Source organism: Lepidothrix coronata, unplaced genomic scaffold (assembly GCF_001604755.1).
Source record: "Lepidothrix coronata isolate B3197 unplaced genomic scaffold, Lepidothrix_coronata-1.0 Scaffold19, whole genome shotgun sequence".
Lineage (NCBI taxonomy): Eukaryota > Metazoa > Chordata > Aves > Passeriformes > Pipridae > Lepidothrix > Lepidothrix coronata.
The window spans coordinates 4714763-4739379 of record NW_016690199.1 but is presented as its reverse complement, the minus strand read 5'-3'; the positions used below and the strand labels follow the sequence as shown (position 1 = coordinate 4739379).

The 24617-nt window shown below is 39.2% G+C and overlaps 1 protein-coding gene across 8 annotated transcripts in view; it reads left to right on the top strand.

Moving 5' to 3' along the window:
* Nucleotides 1-741: 741 nt before the first annotated feature.
* Nucleotides 742-24617, top strand: part of KLC1 (kinesin light chain 1) — a 44877-nt gene continuing 21001 nt past the window's right edge. For 7 of the 8 annotated variants that reach the window (XM_017807524.1, XM_017807525.1, XM_017807526.1 and 4 more), the window contains exons 1-4: nt 742-1073; nt 17730-17991; nt 21214-21444; nt 23459-23537. In XM_017807524.1, coding sequence (XP_017663013.1) covers nt 17731-17991; nt 21214-21444; nt 23459-23537 — 571 coding nt within the window. In that variant the 5' untranslated portion in view covers nt 742-1073; nt 17730. Of the gene's footprint in view, nt 1074-11312; nt 11337-17729; nt 17992-21213; nt 21445-23458; nt 23538-24617 lie in introns of those variants that run through there. The other variant, XM_017807523.1, reaches the window with a different exon arrangement.

Genomic DNA, 24617 nt, shown 5'->3' with positions numbered 1-24617 from the left:
AAATTTTTTTTCCTAATATCTAATCTGAATCTCCCTTGTCTCAGCTTAAGGTAATGTCTTCTGGTCCTCTCATTGCAGGCATAGTAGAAGAGACCAGCTCCCACCTCACTATACAGGTACTTTCAGGTAGTTGTAGAGAGCAATGCAGTCCCACCTGAGCCTCCTCGAGTCTGAACACCCTTTCTCAGTCCTTCCTCATAAAATACGTTTTCTAGACCTTTCATGAGCCTTGTTGCCCTTTGATGGATATGCTCCCGCTCCTCAATGTCCCTTTTAAAGTGGGGAGATTTTCCCAGAGGCGTTCGACTGAGACGGAGGCATCAGTTTCACGAGTCCTACAGTCACCAAAACCCTGAACTTTTTTCCACAACACTGGGCTAAAAAAACAGCGCAAAGAGCATCAGCACCAGTGCCCCGCTCTGGAGCGAAACGACCCCAAGTGTCAGGGAGGGCGCCCCGAGGAAACGCCGTGTTCTGCTCTCCGCTGACACAAGCTTCGGGCAGACAAGGCCCTATCGAGGTCTAGCAGCCTCGGGGATGCACCTGAGCCCTTGACATCCCTCGGGAGCATCCATGTCTGCGCTGCCCCGCTGCCGGGGGCAGGGATGACGCCATGGCTGGGGGGCGGTGGGGAAGAAGGGCGCGCGGGCGCTTGTGGGAGAAGGGGGGGGAGCCGCCATGTCAGGAGGGGTGGGAGGGAGGGGAGGAGGGAGGGAGAGGAGCGCGAGGCGGGACAGGGGCGGCGGCCGCAGCCGCAGCAGCAGCAGCGGGGCGGTGGTGGCGGCTGCCGGCAGCTGTCAGCCCCCGCTCCGCCGGCGCCCACCGCCCGCCTGTCACCGCTTCGGGAGGGGGGGGGTGGAAGCACTGAGTGCGCCGAGGTGCTGACCCGCTTCCTTCCTTCCCTCCCTCCCTCTCTCCGGTCCTCTCTCTCCCCCCCAAAAAACCCTTTTCCTTCCTCCCTTCCGCCCGCCCATCGCTGACATCCTCCTCCGGCCGCCTCCCCGCCCCGGGCTGCGCGGCCCCCGCCGCCCCAGCGAGCGCTGCGCACATCGCCCGAGCTGCAGCACCGAGCGGTGAGCGGGGGGAGCCGCCCGGGCCGGGGACGGCGGGCCGGGGCCCGGGCGGGGTGTGTGTTTGGGTGCGGGTGTGCGCCGCGTTTAATTCTTTCGCCTTCTCATCCGCCGCTGCGCAAACAACAAAAGGCTGCGCGGGCCGCCGGGTCCCCCCGCAGCGCCGCCGCTGACAGCCGGCCCCGTCCTTCCCCGCGCCCAGGGCGGGGCGCGTTTCTGGGGAGGCTGTTTTTGGGGGCGGTTTGTGAGTTGCGCTCAGCGCTTTGGCTGTGGGGAAGGGGATGTCCCCCGGGATGGGGATCGGCTCGGCTTTGTCCCCGTTTCCTCTCCCTCCCGGCTCCCCTCGGTGCTGCGGCGGGCGCCGCCCTGGGAGGGAGCGGGGTGAGCCGGCCCTGCGGCTCCGGGCGTGCGGCGCTTTGTCTGCGCCTCCCCCGGCCCAGGGGGGTCATTCTGCTGCCGGTTCGGAATCGGTGGAAGGCGAGGCCAGGACAGGTCTTCCTCAGGCTTTGTACACAGTGACCGGATTTGTACATTGTAGGTCACCTGCCGTGCTGTAGTCGGAGGCGATTCGTAGACTTGGGACTTGGCCGGGTTTCTACACCTCTAAAATAAGGAAAACATTGATGAGGGATACGTTATCCTAGCAAAAATACACAACTGATTTAAATGATAACTGCATCTTTAGGGCAGACTAATTAGAAAGAGGCTTTAAAACCTTACTCGTTTTGTCTTCGTCCTTTTCGTATTTTTAGGTAACAAGATGCCAGATTTGTAGATCTGCATAGCAGTTGTCTGTAATCACAGGGAGGAACTTCTTGACACCTTATTGAATTCTATGTTCTAGGCATATTGAAGCATATTTTAATGACCAAGGTGGCATCACCTAGTGTAATGCTATCGCCTGACTTTTTGAAGGCTACTAAATCAAATGATGGTGCTGTTACGCTGGTTTTTTTCCCCCTGCTAATGATTTACATCAGGGGATGTGATGTAAATGTAGCATTAATACTCAAATACTGGTCATGGAACCAAAATACAGACTCAGAAAGTAAAACCAGCTAGCAAAAAATTAAAGTCTATTTTTATAGTTTGCTTTGAACAGCAAAATAGCGAGCCAGTGTCATTCAGGATATAAAATGCTTTCATGGTTGTACATAAAAATACATAAAACTTAAACGGTTAGAATATAATTTTTAGCAGTTTTGCGATTGGCAGGAGGTTTTGCAACAATTACTCTGCCAAGTAATTGTCTCTTTCACTTCCACTTTTGCATTTGCTTAATAGCAAATATCACGTAAATAGCAAACTTAGGTGCAAAGGCTGTACATTGGAAGCTAAAAATGAACCTTCGAGATTTTAGACAGCATTTTAATTAAAAAAACCCAACAAAAAACTGAAAGCAACACCTTTTTGAACGCACAGTTGGTTTAAAACTCTTTTGGAAAATAGGTGTAATTGAGTATGAATTCCAAAGCTTCAGCAAAACACGATAGAGGATATTATAACCCTAGGATTACAGATACAATTGGAAGTTACACATTCAGCATTTACTGGCAGCAGAGAGAAAGCTGATCCATCTGGTGAGTCTGAGCAGAAGACCTTGTAAGTCACTTGCTCAATAATTTTTGTGACCACATGGTTTAAGAGGACCTTTTCCCTGAAATTACAACGGATATGGAGAACTCTAACAGTTCCATTGAGATGCTCGTTTTATATAATGCAGATGCATTTGGGTAAATGCAGGGAATCTAAATGGTCTGTTCCTGAAACTCGCCAATCAATGCAGTATCACTTCTGCATCATGTTGCAGTTACAGTTTGGCAACTGTCATGTTTCTGAAGGATGATGATGGAGCTGGACAATTCTAGTAATCAAAAATTTTAATAGCAGTTTGAGCTTAGATTCCCTTCACCTGCTACCATATGTAATTAAAAAAGAGAATAAAGTTGTCCTCCAAGGGGCTTGTGAAATAGCCTCATGTACTGTTTGTCAAATCCCTGTGATATGCTTAACAGTGCCTTGTTAATGGAAAGAAATTTTTTAAAAGGTCTGTGTTTGACAAAAGAAGAATCACGTAGACAATTTTTAATTAAATATGCAGGAGTCCAGAATACAATCTTCTGAATGTCTTTGACGTACAAGATTCAAAATACGCTGTACAGAAACTTTAGGCATATAAGGGCAATTGCTGCTTCCTGCATTTATGAAGAACTTCCCATATTAATGTCAGAAACACCTCACTTCTGTGCTGCTCATACAATGCACATCTCTCTATGTGTGTCTTTTTGTGTATACACACATACCTATGTATGCCATTGAATTGGGAGTTTGGAGAGATATTGTAGCCTCATATTCCATTCTGAGTCCATTTAATGCAGCTTCTGTTTCTCTTGAGATGTGGGCTTGTGCAGTTACTCTTTCATTTCTTCCTCTGTTTGACTCCTCTGGCAGACATGCAATTGGATTTACTCTGGGATTAACAGCATCACTTCAGAGGCATAGCTCATGATTATGTTAAAACTCAATTTGGTGTACAAATACTTGTAAAATAATGTTTTTGTAAGAGGAGCGACAAATATGAAAATTTGGGTAAATTTGTAAGTAAGCAGAATATGCTTCTGCATTTAATGTTGAAGAGCAGAGTGACAGATAGTGATGGGGACAAGCGTGCTGGGTCTAGTTAAATAAACATCCTTTGTAGTCAGTCTGCCTCCCGGGTGTTGTTCAGTATGACACAACTATTATAAAAATGGACCAATTCCATCATCATTGCAATAAAATGAGTAGTCACAGGCTTTTCTCTTAATTCAGCCTCCATAATACTTTGTGTTTGCTAAGTATTTCCATTTGTTTTCTAAGAACATTATGTTTACCATGGCCAAAGTTTAGAAAAATATTTATTTTTCAATGTTAACTCTCATTTTTCTTCAAACAAAGGCATAACAAACATAATGTCTAATACATACTTTGTTTTAACCAAGTACCAGTCAAAGACAGATTGTTGATTCTAAAAGGAAATGTCTTTGACTTCAAAATAGAACTGGTTGTAATAGTTATCCTGAGTCACAATCAGCTTCGAGTATTTTTGAGGTATTAAGGCTTTCCCAATATTTTCTTTAGTGAAATGTTTTCCTTTCTGAAAGCAGGGTGTGGAAGAAAGTGTGGTTCTTTTGAAAAATGCCTTGATGAATGCCTGACCAGAAAAAGGTGCAGTTATGCTGACTTAGACTTGCTAAAATGATTTTGTTGCCATCATTTTACAGGATTTAAATTGGGCACTTTGTTATGAGGATCAGAATCAGAATTACAGATGCTTTCAATGATAGAGGAATTATTTCCATAGGGTTCTGTGTGAGGTGCTTTGTAGTCATCAGGCATAAGGTGACACTATATTTGAGGTTCTTTTGTGCTAGACAATTAATATACTTAATAATGACTAAAGATGTGTTTGTGCTTCTAGTACCCATGATATGTTTGGGATTGTGAACAAAGGGTGAACACTAAAGCACAGTTAACACTAGATATGCTAATTTCTGTTGATGTATAGAGAAAATTAATGTGTGGTAGTTGACAGTTTCTTCAGATTCAGTTGGCTAAGAAAACAGATGCAAGTAATAGTATCTGTGTGTTGATTTAATCACTTTTTGTTTCTTTGAATCCAGCTTATCTCCCAGGGTTTCTGCTCTTTAACTCTTTTTAGTGCAGTCAGGAACAATCTTTACTCTTCATGGAAGCTGTGTTTTGGCATTTTTGTAGAATAAAAATGAGTTTATTTTGTCAAATTATTGTTTGTTGGTTATGTTTCTTTTTCAAAATTAGGTAGTCATCTTATGTTCCAAATATGCTTTCCCTCTATCTGCTTAAATGTACAGATTTTGTGTATGGTTTCTCAACATCAAGTCGTGCTTACAGGTAAAAGCAGTAAAATACCTTTTGCAGATAGACTAAAAAGTGAGCAGTTTCCTATTTTAGTTCTTTTAGATTCTGCCATAAACCCCATTCATTGTGTTTAGATTTTGTTTCTGGGATTATGTTGGAACTATAACTGATTTTATTAAATTTTAAAGTGACTAGAGCAAAGGATGTAACCAGTCTAGTAGGTAGTGCAGGCTTCCTTACATATCTGTAGGGTTGGGGTGTGGCTAATTATACTCAACTCACTGTGTGATGTATCCTGACAAACCATTTGAAAAGTTAACGTTGCACTTATTAATATTCAGAAGTTCAAGAAATGTCTGATGTAAACCAACTTTTTGGTACGACTTAAAAAGTTGTATCTACAAGTTAGTCTTTTTAAAGGACAATACTTATGTTTCTCAGAATTATCAGATAACTGTTTATCTTAATTCTTATCAGTGTTTGTATGTAGTAGTTAAGTAGTTAAATGTTAACAAAAAATTAAGATTGCTGGCAACGTGGTATTATTTGTACGTGTGCCACTCCACAGTGCAGAGCGTGGTGGTTTGAAGCTTTGAGTAAGGGATTGCAGTAACTGCATTCCTCCTGTATCTTGAGTTTGCTCCTTCCAGCTGACAGTAGCTGAATGATTTGCAAACCATGTCATACAGATTAGGGACTGGCAGGGGAGGAGCACGGTTGTGTTGGGGTGGTTTATTTTTTTCCTGAATAGAATAGTGTGTTTTAAGATTAAGTGCTTTTGTGGATGTTCCTTTATCAAACAATGGGTGAATAGCATAGGGAAGTCGTGGTTCTGTCTTTCTCTTCTGGTCTGAGCAGCTTCCATTTCAGAGAGGCTGCTGTTACCTGTCATCCCTCCTGTCTTCGGCAGGTGTGGGTTTTACTGCACCCCCGCCTTTAATGTTTCATTTGTTCGTGTGCTTAAACTGGATGTTCCTCCTTGCTCCCTGCCCCCAATCGCATTTAGTGTGTGTTTGGAGGGAGAAGGGTTGATTAAAGATGTGGGATTCCTCCCTGCCCCTCAGTGCAGAGGTTGGCAGTGTGTAGTCATTTTAATGCAACTAGTGGGATGATCATCTGCGAGGGTATAGGAGAGGTTACAGGCTTGAGCTGGGAGGAGGACTACAACCTCCTAAAATGCTTCTGCTCACAGAATAGGAGTATATAATTGATCTCTAAGGATATAATTGAACTGTTCTTCTCTTTCAGAGCTGGTTTATATAGTTCCACAGGCCTGCAGCTTGTTCCATGTCCCTGTTCTACCAGCATATCTCACTGCTTGGCAGCCTGGGGAAATAGGTGTATTTTGAGTGTTTGTGTCCTGGACCTTTTCCTTTTCTGTCCCCTCATTTCTGACTGAAAAATAATTCAGTAAAAGGCACAAAAATCTTGGTTTTGATTTATTATGGGCAGGAGTGCTTGTGCTAGGATGATGGGGGATGTGAATGAAATGTATGGCTGGATGAGGAGCATCACCAGGTTATTATCTCTGGCCATAGCCTTGGTGAGTGAACAAATGCTCATGGTTTGGTGTTTGTACGAAGCTAGACCAGATGACTCTATGGCCATTTCTGTCTCTAGATTCCTCTGTACATAGAAAGCAATAATGTGTGGAAGATACAAGAATGTGCTGTTGTTTATATTTACAGTTTCCCTGGATGTAGTAGGCAAGTTGAATTCAGTATAATGAATATTACTGTACGGAAACACAGAGGGGTGCAGGAGTTATGATGATGTTTGGAAGTGTGTTAGGCATAAAGATAGTGACCCAGAAGTCTTGCTAGAGGTATGAATGAATGAATCCTCAGGAAGACATGTTATTTTTGAGGAGTGATATATATTGGAAGGGTTTGGTGTGCTAACCTGATCACTGTGCCTATTGTAAGGCAGAATTATGTTTAACAGAGAGGATGTGATAAACCTGCTTCATAAGATTCTGGTCTGGGAGCATTCTGGAATGCAGGATACTGGTCCTTGGTTGGCATTCCCAAAGTCTTAAGAAATAGTGCAGATATGACATGCAATGTTTTGTTATGGTACTAATAGATGTCATAGCCAGATTTTGTAATTATTTTTTAATTGGTTGTCCATTCTATACCTTATGAAAAGACAAGAGGCACCACAGGGTGACTCTGAATCAGAGTAATTTGATGTTACTTAATTACATCTCCTTTCCATTGTTCAGAAAAGAGATAAAGGCAGATTAATGAATCAATTACTCTGCTTTTAAATATTTTTTTATTCAGTTAGTATAAATATCTCTCCCAGTACTTTTAAGTAAAGATTATATCCTGCATGTTGATTTTAGCAGACACTTAAATTATTGTTGTTAAAATACATCATTTAACTTAAGAAAAAATTTCTTGAGTTTGGAGTCTGTGCAGAATGCAGGTGGGAAGCAAAGATGCACAGCACAGTTTTGAAAGCAGCAGTCAGTGAGGTTTGAGCTACAGTGACTGCTGGTAATTTGTGTGGCCATTGAATTTTGATCCCCACCCGTTTGTTATGATAACAAATGGCCTGAAAATATGCTCACTGGCTTTTTTTTTCTTTTCCTTTTTTTTCTCTCAGCCTGTAGTCTGGCTGCACATGAAGCAATATACATGATATGGTGCTTTTAATGGCACAGCTGTTTTAGGAAGCCACTGTTCTGCCATCCTTTGGAGGAGGATGCTTTCAAAGCATGTTCATCCAAGTGAGATGGTTTAAGAAATAGCACTAAAACGTAACTTTAAACTTCTTCTGTGTTTATTTTCCAGTTAGTGTGTGCTCTTGTTCTATGTCAATCCACCAGAAGAGTGTTGTGCTGCAGCAGGATGGTGGGAACTGCCACACCAGTGGTGTTACCACAGCAAGGATTTCAGGAGTCCCAAAGGGTCACCCATTGCCCAGCACTAGCTAAGATAAATCATAATGTGAAAGATCACTGGAGAGGGGGCTGGAATTATGGTTTGGTCCTCAGGTGTGAGTGCACACAATGTTAAGGCGCATTTGTAAAATGCTGGGTTAGGGCCTGCTGTACATTCTGGCCCAGTAAAGTTCAGACCATCTGAGTAAGACCTGCAGTTTATGGAGTACTTAAAAGGAAGTTATTTCCAAATCAGCTCTCTGCAGTAGTAGGTAAGAAACAGTGAGTGATACGAGGTTCTTTTTCTAGATGATTGCATCATTTTCTATGCTTTCTATGAAATTAAGTATGTAAGGTATAGAAAAAATTAGTCTGATAATTGGTGATTGCCATCAAAAGTATCAATTTGATGTAATATTTTATGGGATAGCATTCATTTCTTCTTAATATTAATGCCTGAACAATTTAATTGTGAAACTTTTTCTGTAATTTCGTAAGAATTAGGTTAGTGGTTTTGTATTTCTTTTTTTCAATAGCAGGATAAGCAGAGGAAGCTGTTTTTCCTAAAGCTCAAAGGAAGACCCTACACAGTTTATGCGTCTTAAAATGTAAACTATTAGATAGCTTCAAACCCAGATTTAAGGACTTGTTAAACCTAAAGGCTAGTGTGTGCTGAAACAATGTTAGTGGATGTTCCTTTTATGTCTGCAGAAGAAATTGCTGGTTTTCTTGTTTCAGTTCAAATAACCCTTCTCTTTGATGTCCTCAAGCGTGTAAAAGCAACGTAATCTGTACTCACAGTAAATTGTCAGCAAAGTTTCCCACATAATTCCAATGATACAAGACAAGATGTGGCCCTCTCTGCCCTTCCTGAATGCATTTTTTAAATGTTTTTAGGTATGCTATTAAAAGTAGATTTGGTTAAGATTATGGATCTGATGTTAGTAAGTGGTAGCTGATGGAGTTTTTAATGTATTATGGAAGTCTGATTTGATGGGAACATTCCTGTGCTTTTACCTAAGTGCTATTTAGAGCTCAGATAAATAGATAACGTAAATGGATGCTTACTTTCATTAGTCAATAAAGCAGTTCTTGTCCAAAAATAACACTGCAAAATGAAAGAACTAGAGGCAAGCTCAAAAAATGTTTTGTCTACACTACTGACAGCTTAAAATTCGCTTTGAAAACGCTTTTGGTTTTACTGTACCCCTCTATCCCAGGCTCAGACTCTCTCACTGGGTAGAATCAGTCTTACCAAGACACTTCACTGAAGACATGGTTGCATGAGTTGGCAAGTCCATGAAGAGCCAAGTGCCATTTTCACACAGAAAGAGATGTAGATTCATGGAATATTGAGGGAAAAACTGTGGAATTTGATAGTGATGATGGATTTGTAGCACAAACTGTCTTGACAGTATTTTTTTAAAAATACAGTCAATTTTCCTTCAATCCACTTAAGGTACATAATTTATGAAGCATGTTTTTGTAACTACAAAATACTAAACTACAATACAATTTTTTGAACAATTAGCCTTGATTTTTCCTGATGTGTCTTTGATTGTTGTGACAAGCCTTTTTAATAACTAAAGGTAAATGTAATTGCTTTTTAAGTGATTAAACTTCTGCCTTCTGCTGCATTTAAATATGTTTATTCTGTTTTTATGTAACTACTCTTAATACAGTCACTGTCATTTTGTTAAAATGATCCAGTGAGGTGGGTGTTTTTCTCATAAGCAGAAGGCAAATCCTCCGTGGCCCAGACTGGTATGTTGTCAGCGTTTTAGGGAAGGCAGAAAGCTCTGCTTTCTCGAGGTCCATTGGTGGCAGCTTGGAAGTGTTTGTTTGTCCTTGCAGAAACTAAGGAAGTGCTTGCTTTGAAGGAGCCCAACAGACGCTGTTTGCTGTTGACACAGCAGTGGTACAGAAAGGAGGCAACTCCCTTGCTCCAAGGGCTCAGAGACCTTGCGATTTGCAGCCTGTGCATGTTCAGAGATTGCATGGACATAACTAAAATCTTAAAAATCAGCAGTAGAGGTCTTTGCCCAACACTGCCAAACAGTGAAAGAGGTTTGTAGTTGGTTTTTTAACTCTGGAAAAGAATGGGGTTTAGATCTTGCCACAGGTCTTAAGGGTAGGTATGTTGTTTCAGATTTTGAGTAAGGAAGTTATGTACCACCAGCCTGTAACAGAGGATAGGAACTTCGATTAACAACAGAGTTGATCAGGTGTACCTTCTTGAAAAGTGTGGCTTTTAGTGCAGTTGCTCTGGCCTCCTGACTGTGTCTGCTAAACTGCCTTAGACACACACACGCCTGTCAGATTCCTTTTGCGCTTGCTTCAGCTTTGACGAAGAGTAATCTTTGATGTGACAACAAATGCATAGAAGGATCTTAATATACACCCAGCTTTATTTGAAACCTGAGATGTTAGAAGGGCTTCTGAATGTATACAGAGAATAAATTTGTTCATTTTACTTGCTTATGGTACATGTGGACTGATTGTAGGATCTAAACAGATGACACCTTTCAGAGAAAGACTCTTCGGTGTTTTTAGTAACTATCTGTTTTTAGGCCTTCAGAAAGGTAAAATGTAGTTGGTGGGATATGCCAGAAAGAGGATACTTCCCCTTGATCTGTTTTACACAAATAGTGAAGGTAGTCACATCGTGTGCAGGTCTCTGTCTGCTGCAGTATGTGAGCAGGAGGAGCAAGGTGGGATTTGGCCTGCAGCATTAGGGAATTCCGTATATGCTTTAATCTAAAAGAGATTTTGGAAATAGATTGACAAGTCATCTGGCTTGTCTGCAGTTAAAAGGATACAGATTTGCTGTATCATGATAATTGCAATGCCAGCTAGTAGCTGGTGTTTATTCAGTGCAGTACTGTCAAGGGATTGACACCATAATCTTTTCTTTAAGAGGGAGAATAATCTGTGTAGTTACGGAACGCTTTTATGTCACTGACTAATACTGTGTGAGGATTTTTTTCTGAATTAACCATTTCAGCAGGAAGTAATTTTAATGAAAATAGTTTGCTACAAAAGAAGGCAGGCTGAGGGCTGAAATTACTCTCAAGGGTTTTTATCTGTTATCCTTGCAATGTGCAAAAGTATTGATTTCAAAATAGTGTTATTTATCTGTAAGAGTCCAGATACAATTGCTAAGAAACAGTATATGCTTCACTAGTGTTAAAGTAGCTATAGAAATCTAAATAAAAGGACTCTGCAGCAGAGCAAATCTTCATAGCTTGTACTTTCTCAGCAGTGCAAATCATCTTAGCTTGTGCTTTCTCAAAGAGAATTGTCAGCATCCCCCTTGCTAAGGGTTTTGTAGGAGCTATTTTTGCTATCATCTCTTTTTTTAGCAAATATAGTTTGTTAGCCTGCTTTTCTCCTTAATAATTTTTTCATCTTCCAAAGAATCCCAAGATGTCCCCTGAAACGTGTGATTTTTTTTTTTCTATGGCAGGCTCCAACGTTAGAAGATTCCAGGATTTATCAAGGTAGACACGGTGGCTTATGTTCTTCAGCTAAACAAGGTCATAATCCTCTTCACTTAAACGTAGTTTAATGCAGTGCATTGGCTTATTGATAACCATTGGGGTTTCCCAGAGCCTGACAGTGTTTTTCAGAGATGGATGCTGTTGTGGTGCAGCCTCTTCCCACTGATGCCATGTGGAGAGTAGGCTGCTGCTGGCAGTCTTGACAGAAAAGCAACACCCATGTTAGTCTGGTGGAAATCTCTGCCTGTATTGAAGTCTTCTGGTGTTTTACACTTTTTAGTCAAGCTGTCCTCTGCTTACTGGGCATTTCTTCAGAAATTGGTGGACTTAACTTTATAAATGCTAAAACTTTGCAAGTTATGAATGAGTGTCCAGTTTGCCTACGAGCACAAACATCTTGTGGTGGTAAGGGTTATAGGTCAAATTATGAATGTGATCCTGAGCTTTTCCTGGAATATGTGCTGTTGACATTAAAGGACTACAAATGTCTTTATAATAGTATTTACCTTGCATACCTTCATTTTAAATCAAGTAGTAGGTCAGACTTCTGCATTCAGTATTAGCTCCGAGTTGAAGGCTGACAGAAGGAGCACAGTAAGATTTTTTTAAAATTCAGATACTTTTTAGTAGGAAGTTGGTAGAAAAAAGTGACTCCCCTTGGTAGAGGGGAGTAGCTCTGTAGCTCTGTAGCTTCATGTTGGTTGCTAGTCAGGAGCAGCTCCATCATCTTACCTGCCTCTGGTCAGTGATTCACAGCCTCCAGGATGTGCTGCTAATTGTCCTCTCCGAGTGGTTTTTGATGTAGCCTGTGTTACCTGAGTGCTAAATTGTGAGGATGCTTTCTGAGGATACATATTTGGAAACCTGAGGCAGTGCAGAAGTGCAGCAGTATTCTGTTTATAGAACTGGGTCAGTGAGTGTGCCTTCAGTCTGACCTCCAACAGGACGCTGTTTGCAGGTGCAGTTCCAGATTTTCTATTCTATGTCGATTCAGATATAGATGATGAAAAGAGTGAGGGATGGATAGCACTGGCAGTAAAGCTACAATCCTGAGTATGTCAAGAGGAAAAAGCTACTTTTATTCTTTTGGGGGGTTAGAGGTAATGTATTGGAATAAAATAAAGGCAAATCAAACAAAAGAGAGAAAGATTATAAGTTTCCTTATGTATGGGAATGTGACTTGTGATGGCAGAAATAGGCTCAAAGAGAAAGAGAAATTAACATCTTATATTAAAAAAAAAGAAAGTGATCATTGTTCCTTCAGACTTGGAGATTTCTGATTGTAAATATAACAAATATATTCAAACCAGAGTGTTTGTTATCCGAGTCATTTGACAAATACCTTTCTAAATGTATGAAAGGCATCCGTGGGTGATTCATCCCTGTCGTTTCTGCATTTGGCTGAGTTGCTTTAGGGAAGAGTGCAGTTAATGCAGTGTTTGACACACAACTCAGTCCCTCCACAGACTGTTTTTCATCTCCTGCCTTTGTTGGTGATTTTCTTTTTGTGCTTGCAAGGCCTGTGATGTTTTGAGGATTGTTTGAGAAGGCAGTTTTCCACATTATGAAGATTAGCAGTTAAAGCAGCTCTGTAGTATTTGAAGATGGTGCATTCCATGATGTAATGAGACGTGTTCTTGGTCTGAGCAGGGAATTAATGATTTGTAATTTGCAGCTCATACAGAATTGAAGCAAGCACATGGCAGATCTAGGATGCTGAGCCTTGCCATTTAATTAAGGGGGAACTAAGAGTGAAATTAGGGTTAAAAGCCCTGAAAAGACTGATTATTATTACAAAACAGAGACCTGATAGGTACATACTAGAGATACAAAAAGCTCAAATCAGTATATACTGTAACTGTGTGGAATTTACAGTGCATGTAGATGAGTGGTATGGCTTGAGACAGTCTTGTAGCAGCTTTTACTGTTAGGAAGATGATTTTCTTCTATGCAAACACATTATTCTGTAATTTTCAGCTATGCTGCTTGCTAGCTGTATATTCAGTGGATAAAGTCAAGGGAGAATTTGGCTTGACACAGCAGTTTAGACTTCGGGGGTTTTGAAATTTATTTGTTTTTAATTGTGTTTTGAAGCAATAATGATCAGACACTAGATACATTAAAAATTTATCTCCCAAGCTTTTAGTACTTGAAACCTATTAAATAATGAAAATATCAATACAGAGAGAGGGAATCCTTAGGGATTCATCACAAGGAAAAAAACCCAAACTGTTATGGTTTTGTTTATTTTTCTTTCGGATCTGTGCTAATCTTTAGTCATGGAAAAAAAATCTTGTAGGTTTTTTAGAATAAAATTCTTCCTTGGTAGGTTTTCCTATGCAAAGAGGGATTCATATGTTTGTGTTTTGGCCCAAGAATATTTTGAGGTGATCTGCAGGAAAATGACACTTCCTTAAAAGTAGCTGAGTAGGAAAAGCTATTTATGTTTAAGAGATCCTTAAATATGAGCTGAAGAGCTTAAGTAGCAAGTTGTGATGTGTGTATGTCTGTAGGAGAATTTAGGCACAAATTGTGATGTCAGCATTACTAGTGCAGTTGTTTTGAAAGTTTTATGAATAATAAAATACTTAAACTGATTAAAGATAACAGCCACTTAAGTCGTTTGTATATGATGGGATTATCCCAGTGGTTACAGGAATGAAAGACAGGAGGCTTGGCTCTGCTTCCTTTATGCTTTCTTTGGTTCATATTCTCGCTATTCTCAATCCATTTCTTTGATTTGAGTTTATGTTGCAAAGTTTTGTGGAAACCTCTTTAGTAGGTGTCATTGCAGGGTTTTTTATGTTGATCTGTCAAAGTTATTTAGTTTTTATGTGGTTTAAGAAGGTGGTTGATTTTTTTAAAAAAAGTGTTGGAAAGCACTAAGTTACTTTTGTACTTCAGTAAAGTCTATATTGTCAAAAACAAACAAGGAAGCTAATACTCAAGATTTATGTAGGCACATTCTTAATAAGAGATGTAAATTTCTTAAGCCACCAGGTGAGTTTGTATCTCTGGCTACATTACATTTTTTTTCTCATCCAAAATTATGTTTTCCAAATAAACTTTTCTGCATCTCAGTTCTTTGTTTTGTTTTCAATTGTACACTGAGTTATAAAATAGTATTTTAGTCTATAATTCCTGTCTTAGGTAAAATTTTCAGTGTCAGGATAAAACTGACAGGAGCTTAAGAAGCCTTTGCCTGTGCCCTTTTTCTTCTCTAGGGAAAAAGTACAGGAAGAAAGAGTTAACATTTTTTGAAAAGTGACAATAGGAAGGCAGGGTATGTTTTGTCTCTTTTCCTCTGTATGCATCCTACATACAAACTTAAATTTGTTGGCTTCCTGTATGGGGTTTGCTGCCTCGGGGCATGCAAATCTAATAGTATGATTATGTATTAACATATGTTGCTTGATGAATAGGTAATTATCTTTTGTAAAATATATTTAAAAAAATAATGGAAATAGCATCACACCTTCATGCTACTCTTAAAGGATATTTATTCATTTTACTCCTACAAAGAATCAGATCTGATAGCATGACAAATTATGTCATGTTATGCTCCTGTTTTGTTATGCTCCTGTTTTCTAAATTATTCTCCCAAACACAATCTATGAAACGCTGAACAGCATTGCCCAAGTTTTCTGTAGTGTTTTATGCAGAGGTCATTTAAACAGACACCCTACAAAACCTATGCCAAAAGTTGTATTCGTGTGAGCAGGAGAGATCGGGATTGTAACAGTTCTAACCACAGAACACTTGAGAATTGTTCTCCAGGCTGCATGGACCATCAGGTCAGTCTGTGTCTTGATGCAGCTTTTGGCTTGACTCCAGCTACAGCATGGTTTGCTGAGGCAGTGGAAGCTTTTAGCTGCATTTGGTTTGGAATGAGGTGGCTAAAAAAATCTGGCGCACCGGATTTAGACGGCACGTATTAGTAAAGCAGGTCTGCTGCTGGGATGCTTTTAAGTATGTTTTTGCCCCATTGGGTTTAAACCTGCTTTTCCTCTCTTCAAAAGCTGCTGTGCTGGCTTAGCCATCCTTAATTGCTACTTTAGTGTATTTAGCCAGGGCTGTGGACCTGATCTGACAACCTTTTTTTCCTTACGGTAACAAAGCAGTGTCCTGGTTTCAGATCTTAGCTGTAACTGTGCACACAGATGTGTGTTTAGGCTGGATTTCGTGTGTCACACAGGTGCTTGCTTTCCAGGCTACTCCATTCTTTTTTTATGAAGACATGGCCATTGCAAGGCCTAATGTACTTCTTGGTGTGAGTTTCTGGGTTTTGTGTAACAGGGAGTGGGTGCTAATTTATCAGTATTCACCCCTTAGAATTTATTTTATTTCTACTGTGGTGTTTAAAATATGTAATTTTTTTTAAAAAATGGCATCTTTACGTGCATTACAGCCATACATGGATACACCTGCTTTTCATCTTTGCTGTAGAATGGCATAATACTCAGGCATGCAGAAGGAGCTGTTCACATGGGACACATAGATGGTCACTTCATTAAATGTTCTCTGCTGGTTTTATTTCCTTATAATCAAAGGTTTGGTTCTTTGCATTCAGGTGTGAAATTACCAAGAGTAATTAAGGTTGAGCTGTATGCTGAAGTTAATGTAATGGATAACAATTTCTTATATGATTGTGGGTGTTAGAAGCATTTATTTACCAATTTGGCCCCCATTAAACTGCAGTTAATTATTCTTCACAACTTCAGAGAGAATGTGCTTTAAAACTGTGCTTTTAAGCGTTCTGGGTAATGGTTCTCAGGTTATAAATGAGAAGTGTGTAAAAATCCTTCTCCTCATCAGGTTTTCATGAGTTAATTTCTTATGTCGTGCTAGATTAGCTGTTTTATACAGATGTATTTGCTCCATATTAATTTATATGTGAATATGAAGTTCTTGTGTTGAACTGGGGTAAAACTAAATTCACTGCTTCCCCAAAGTAACTGTGTTTTGAGACAGTTGATTATTACAAAATAAACCAGTGTCGTGTACAGCTTTTTTTTTTTTTTGTAACAAATGAATCTGTGCCTTTTGGGTATTTCATTGCAGGAGATCATAGCAGAGAGGGTAATTTGAGTACCTATAAACAGAAGGAACAGTCTTTTATTTTTAATGTAATACAAGTGCATAAGAGCACATCTTCTGGCTGTTGTCATGATGTGCATATTGCATGTTCCTTATAGCAGTTTTAATTCAATATTTAAGTGGATGTAATTTTTTTTCTTCTAAAACTACACTTGTTTCTGTTTTAATACAGTTTAATTAACATTAAATGTTAGTTTATCAATGCTTCTCCAAGTGTCTTTACATAGATGTGATAATTTATTGCTTTTGAAAAATCTTTCCTATTTCATTGTAATTTATACTTCCTGGTTCACTCAGAGATATAAATATATTAAGTGTAAAGGAGTAATTTCTTAGTTCTCGTTATTTTCATTATAGAACATTTTTCTGGTGACATTTAAAAAAGGTCAAATTATTTGCCTAAACCTGTTTGTCACTTCAGTAACAGCACGTGTGATAAGTTTCCTGAGTTTCTAAACTTTTTTGGATCTTCGTTTGCATTTCGTAGAGATGTTGACAAACATTCAGAAATTTGCTATCCTTAATGTAGGACACAAGATGCTGACAAAATAGCACCAGTGAAATGCTTCTTGCAAGGGTTGTGTTACACAAACTGCTTTTTCCAGCATGAGACAGCTGTTGCATCTTGATCAAAACACCTGCATCTAGACCTGTAGGCAATTGAATGTCTGTGTGTAGCTGTAGAGCTACAATAATCAATGTAAAATAGTCTTGGGGGAAAATATGTCGTCATAACAGTTTTTGTAGCCTTGGGAAAGGATGAAGATGGTGTTTTCTTTTTACTGGAAAGGGATGACTTTTTTCTCATAATTGATTGATCAACCCTTTTAAAAGGCTGGATGGTATTTCTTCAAATTCTTCAAGCTGTATTTTGTGGTTATTTTTCTAGATCAGCAGCACCTGCAATTAGCTATATTTATTATAGTGTCTATTTTATACACCAACTACTTTTGTACCAGTTTTTGTGCAAACCAGAATCCTGGAGGTGCAGCCCTGTTCTTCAGTGCTCCTTAGAAATTTTTCTGCCATGCTGTAGTCTGTATTTTATTATGTGGTGTTGTCTGATTCATGAATGAGTGTTAATATTAAGTCTGGAAGTAGAAACTGGAAAACTTGAAACACTGTTCAAACCCAGAACTTAAAACATTGTAAAAGCTGTGCACAAATATAATTGCATTCCGAATATACATTTCAAATTTGTATGTTTAAATGACTTCTTAAAAGAAAACTTCTTTCATTTAGAGAGAATTGTTTTATTTTTACTTTTGTATTAACTATCGTACTCTTCCATTTCAGAATGTATGAAAACATGTCCACAATGGTGTATTTAAAGGAAGAGAAGTTGGAGAAGCTTACTCAAGATGAAATCATTGCCAAAACTAAGCAAGTGATCAATGGACTAGAGGCACTGAAGAATGAACACAATTCAATTTTACAGAGCTTACTTGAAACACTGAAATGTTTGAAGAAAGATGATGAAACTAATCTGGTTGAGGAAAAATCAAACATGATTCGAAAGTCACTGGAAATGCTGGAGCTTGGCCTTAGTGAAGCACAGGTAAAATTGCAGTAAAAATAGAGCTTTTCAGACTTTGAGGATTTGCATTTGCCTTACTGGGTGTTAGTAAAGTGCTGGGCATCTACATTTTTCTTGTATGTTAAGGAAGACTGCTGTAATTAATAGAGGTACTTACTGTTTGTCTTGCCGTGTTACTGAACTAATTGTGCATTCAGTGTTAAAGCACTGGAGCTCTTAACTGAGCTCCTCTTTATGTCAGTGAGACAGTTATATTTTCTGTTTGGACTTTTCCACAGCATTAGGCAGGTAATGTTCGAGCAGCTCAAGAACTGAGCAGTGGCATGTTAACTCTAAATTATTGCATAGGAAGGTCTCACACACACATAAATGAATTTGCTCCAGCCTTTGAGCTCTGACACAACCTTAAATTCTGTGTTTATATTCCCTTGATTCTGAGATTCCTTATAGTAACTCATGCTGCTCCTAGAGCTTAAGAATCTCTAATGCTTATTAAAATTTTACTAAACCAGAATTGAATCTAAAACATTTCAAAAGTTAAGAATTGAGTGCAGAATCTGAACAGCTTTCCATGGTGCATTAGAGAAAGGACTCTGAGCTGATTTCGAGGAACTCTCCTAGTTAAGGAAGGTATCTTGTGCAGAAGATGAGTGAAAAGATGCATGCTTAGTTGGGCTGTCAGGACTATGTTTACAGTACTAGTATTTTATACTAGATCAAAAACCTGAAACAATGTGATGTGACAGTCACCAGTGTAAAATGGCAGAGTGCTCACAAATGAGTTGAAAATGCCAACGAGTTGGTTCTATATTAATAGAGAATACTAATAGGCTATATTAATATAGAATATAGGCTTCATATTGGTCTATAACTGTGCTCAGGCTTCTCATCTGAATTGAGCTATTATTGCTTGGTGATCTGGAAGCTGTGTGCATTGGATCGTGGTGAATTGAGACTGAGAGAATGAAATATGGGTTACCAGACATGGGAACTTAGAAGCCCTGGACATTATGGTACAGACTGTCAGGCCTTGTTATGTTATACAAGCTGTGATCCCTCGTACTGGGAGGAAATACTAGAAGATACATGGAATAAAATTGCAATAGTCGAGTTACCTTTAATGGTTGTTTGTAGATCTGTGAGTGAATTAAAAACTTCTCTCTCCTAACTTTGACGTGGTATTGGGACACTGAAAAGCTGGTTCTGATTCTTGGCTCTGTCACATTCAGCAGCCTCAGCTGCAGATATTCCTGCCTTGTTTGCTTCACCTGGTGCTTTGTGAACTGTGATGGTGAGGAGCCAAGAAGCCTTCATTGCTGCCTTTGTTAGGAAACCAGTTACACTTCAAACTACTGCTCTCAGACTCAATAAGGCTACTCTTCCTACAGCTTGGTTGTAACAATGTAGTAATTTTTTGTTGTTGTTTATTTAAATTGAGAAATGGAAATAGGTTATAGATGTTTTTTGTGATATGCATGTAGGTCTGGTGACATAAGTGTTATTTCCGTGAAAATGAAACTAACTTTGCTGAAGAAGTGATCAGACTTTCCTTTCAGTTAATTCTAAAGTAAGATTACAAAAGATTTTAGTTTGCCATTGTAGCTTGTTCGATGTTTGAATATGTTGACCTTATTACCACAACTTTCCTAAATGTTCTTTCTGATGTTACAAATGCCACTGTTTGAATAGACCACGTAATTTAAAATGCTGGATATGTAAATAGGTGGGTGCTGAAGTCTGGAGATTTGGACTAATTTGGAAATTATACCTGGAGTTTTTCTTACCTTTATAGGAAAAAGTTGTTTGTAAAGGCTTGATGAATTTTTTGACACCTGAAATTTCAGCTAAGGACACCATCTGTTTCACATTAAATACTTAGTTTAAAACCACTTAAAGGGAACTTTGTTTTTTAAAAAGCATGAAATTGAGGAGATGAAATACTAGGAACTTGGGGACATCAAACTGATCTAAAAGATTTGTATTCTCACCAGTGGTCCACTCTTACAAGTTGTGCTTCCTGGGAGCTGTTCTGCATATGTCAGTGGGAGATTGCATAAACAGTGAAGGGAGACTATCTTATGCTGCTAGTGTTTGGCTTTCATTTAATAAGCTCCTTTTTCATTTAACTTTGCTTAGCAAAAAAAACCCCAATCCAAGCAGACTGCTTCTATGGCTGTTCTATTTTTGTCCGTAATATGACTGGGTTTGAATGTCTGCACTCTCAAGCTTATAAGTACTATAAAGTGCTTATATATATTGTGTGATCAATGGCACATTTAGAGCTCAGTAGTGTAACTGTCCCTTTGAAGTATCATCGTTATGCTGAGGTGTTCATCCTTATGAACTGGAAGCAAATGAATCCTCCTCTGTCTGGAAGCTGCTAAATTAGGACTCTGTGTTAGTTCTTAGGTTATTTTTGTGATCCTTCAAGTTAAAAGTGCTCCATTTCATGTTAGTAGAACAAATAGTTCATTAATTCCAGTTCATCAATCTAGTTCAAATTTTTAAGGTTATATTTAATTTTCAGGGAATTCTAAGCAATTTAAGCTTCTGATAGCATCATGGAAAACAGTAATTAATAAGAAGTTCCTCTAGGTTGGGACCCCCAACATAGGAAGGACATAGACCTGTTGGTGCAAGTCCAGAGGAGGCCATGAAGATACTCAGAGGGCTGGAGCTCCTCTCCTGTGAAGGCAGGCTGAGAGAGCTGGGATAGTTCAGCCTGGAGAAGAGAAGGCTCTGAGGAGACCTTACAGCCACTTCCTGTACCTAAACGGGCTAGAAGAGACATGGAGAGGGAATTTTACAGGGTCATGTAGTGATGGGACATGCATTAATGGCTTCAAACTGAGAGAGAGTAGGTTTAGATTGGATGTAAGGAAGAAATTCTTCCTTGAGGATGGTGAGACACTGGAACAGCTTGCCTAGAGAAGTTGTGGGTACTGCATTCTTGGAAGTGTTGAAGGCCAGGTTTGATCAGCCTGGTGTAGTGGAAGGTGTCCCTGCCTGTGGCGGGGGATTGGAATTAGTTGATCGTTAAAGTCCTTCCCAACCCAAACTATTCTGTGATTTTAACTGGTAAAAGAATTTCAAGGAACGGTGAGAACAGATCTGTAAAGAAGGGAAATGTGAATGTTTACCAAGATTTCACAGCTGTCAGGTTTAAATAATAAAGGGCTTTTATGTTAAATATAGGACTGGATTCTAGGGGAAGTAAGTCATGTGACACCTTCTGCTTTTTAGGTAATGATGGCCTTGTCAAATCACTTAAATGCAGTGGAATCAGAGAAGCAGAAACTGCGTGCTCAGGTTCGCCGGCTGTGCCAGGAAAATCAGTGGCTACGGGATGAACTAGCCAATACACAGCAGAAACTACAGAAAAGTGAGCAGTCTGTGGCTCAGCTGGAGGAAGAAAAGAAACATCTAGAATTCATGAATCAATTAAAAAAATATGATGATGACATTTCACCGTCAGTAAGTAGCTGTATAGTAAAAAGCACGTTACGTTTACGTATGTGTTGTAATCTGCCTATTTAGCAAGAAATAACAGATATATTTTGTCTTCAACATAAACTTGTCATTAAAATTCTTACCTTGTACTAGTGTCACATAGGTTGCAGAATGATTCTGAGTTCATTCTTTTAAATTTTAAGAGAGTATGTGTTTTACTGTCTGTAGATAATAAAATACATGAGGATCAAAATCCATAAATACTCATTTACTGTCATGTAAGCTTAAAAACTATGAAAAACTGAACCAACCCAAAATCTCACTTCTATAAATTCAGCAGGTAAAATAAGTCAGGAATGTAAGCTATGAGAGATCCTAAGTAAGTAACTTGGGGACTTGGCTTATTTTGACTGCAGGAAAAATACTTAATTTTCATCTAGTGAAATCAGTTTTTAGCTTTTGTATCTGTTGAGAATTTACACTAGAGTAGTCTTTTCAGGTCCTTCTGTCAGACATTGTGATCATCTACACATTTTCAAGCCCATTGTGTTACATATCCGTAGATTCAGAGAGAAATTGGATGCAACTTTAATTTACAGAAATAACTTATTACTTAAAAAAAATCTGATTTATTTGCCCTTTAAAAAATATTTTTGTTTTGTTTCCTTCAGTTAGATGGCACTGGAGAGAAAAATTTCATTTTTTGTGTTCAGACCTTCTCAGCTGTGTTTTGGAAGGAACAGTTCTTCATAACTAATTATTTCAGCAACATAATGGTTAAAAATATATGCAGTTCAGTCATGCTTAACTGGCTGCTTGACTAATCCTTTCTAACATATTGTGAGTAGTGAGAGTTGTTTTGGTTGGTTGCAGGCGGAACTTTGCAGTTCAGTTTTGTGGTTTGGTGTTTGTAGCTGAATACTGCCCGAGAAGCCTGTTCAGAAAAGTGACAGGAGGAGGGAATATTGGGATTTTGATGTGCTAACTGTCAAGCTGTAATCTGCAGATGGCCTAAATAGCACTATTATTTGAAGTTTAATTGGCAAATAGAGTCAGAGTAAGCAAAGCATCTTTATCATCACTAACCATATGGACAGTGTCTGCTGTTAGCCTTTGAAATAGTCAGTTCTGTAGACTCAGGATGAGGTTGAATCTGCACACTTAAAATTATGAGCTTCCCGTCTGAGATGTAGTCCCATCAATTTGCTATTTTTGCAGTGCACTTGCTTTGCTACCATTGAATTTGGATGCCAGCAGCAGCAGTTGGCTTTTCCTCCTCTGTGGAAAAAGGTGTTGGATGGAGAGTCAGAAAAATAGGACTGTGTTCTGCTCCTGGGTCTTCTCCTTGCTGAGCTTAACATTTCTGAGAACTTCAACTATTTATATTATGTAGAGTCCACATTTGAGAAATGGAATTGAGGGGTGATCTGTTTCTCTGTTGTACATTTGGAATGATGTAAAATACATTTGGATGTTTAAAGTCAATATATACTGATGGATTGTGCAGAAATTAATATGATTCCAGATGGAGACTATTGGAAATTAACTTCCTTCCGAGTGGGTTTTTTAAATTTTTGAACTTAGAGATCACTGTTGCGAAATCAGTTATTTGTATGGAAGCTGAGTACTCAGATATTGAGGTCTCCTTAATCCTCTGCCTTGCTCATCTCTAACTGCTCTCTATGACTAAAAAAGGTACCATGGTCAATTCTGTATTCAGCAGTGTTTACTCTTCACTGGGTACTTTCATTAGATCTAATGCCTCTGTGAGAATAGCAAATGTGTTCTTGTGTGCCGAAATTGAGACTGAAATTTAGGAGACCTGATTTCTATTCCTGGCTCTTCTGAAGGTGTCCTGTATTGTTTTGGGACAGGGTGTGTAAATACATTTGAATGTAAGACCTTTATAACTGTGAGAAATGTTATTCTTGTCAGTTCTGAAGTTCTGAATATGGGGTTTTCCTTTAACATTACTGATTAAATGGATTGTCCTTTTATGCCTTAAATTTAATTTCTTGGGTTTGTGGTTGTTCTATAGGAGGATAAAGATACGGATTCCACCAAAGAGCCTTTGGATGACTTGTTTCCCAATGATGAGGATGACCAAGGACAAGGAAGTAAGTGCACCTCAGATTACAATGTTGGTGTATTTCTGCAATGCAGAATATAAAGATGCTCTTTACAAAAGTGAATCCATGCTTGGGATCCTCTGGGACACAGCTAGAGTGGTGAATGCCTCTCCTGGAATAAGGAAACCAATCATTGATACACGTTATATACATTGATGTGTACAGAACTGGAGCCCAGTTTTTTAAAGAGAGTTTAGCAACTGTTGTAAAGATCTTTAGAACGACTTAGTTTCAGAATTCCTCCCACAATCTTTCCTGTGGGCCTCAGAATGGAAAAGGTTAGTTCCAAGTGACTGAGGTGAATTGTGACCAAATTCCGTGAATTCTGTTAATGACCTTTTTAATGATCTAAGATTTTTATGGCAGGTTTCTGTATGAAGTCTTTTTCATATAGTCTTTTGTCCTTTGCTGAGATTGTCTGCCTTAGTTTTACTACTCATTCTGGAAGTATTGTTTGTCTTCAGGTCAGAAGGGCTGAGGAATATGCAGTGGAGTTTGAGGTAGAGGTTTGGTAGTGGGATTGAAAAAAGGTATTAGCAGATAAGCCTTGCTTAGTAAAATGTGCTTTTTGTGTGGGTGTAAAGCTGGTATTATATAAGGTATTGATATTGTAGTGCCTGTGCAGTATGCTAGGAGCAGAATGGTTCTTAGTAGACAAATGACTTCAGGAAAAATGTCTGAAGTGACCCACCTTTGCAATCCACAGAGTTTCAAATTTCCTTTATGGGCATGCACACAAGGCACACTGCATTTTTGATAGCATGGTAATGCTGTCCATAGCCAGCAACAAAAGGAAGGCTTGGAGAGTTTACAATAGGTTAGTGTTGATCATGACCTCCTTCCTTAGCTCATCCTTCCCTAGAATTTTGTAGTAGAAAAGGTGAATAGCAAAGCTGTCCATATACCCACGTAGTCATGTCCCTTATTTTGCTTTACAAAAGACAAAGATGACATGTTAACTCTCTGACCTCCCAGAAAAATGCTGGAATGCTTTGGTGCTTTGGCAGGCTGTGGTGCTGTGGGCATAGGCTTGGAATTGTGTGATTCCACTGACATAAAAAGACTCCC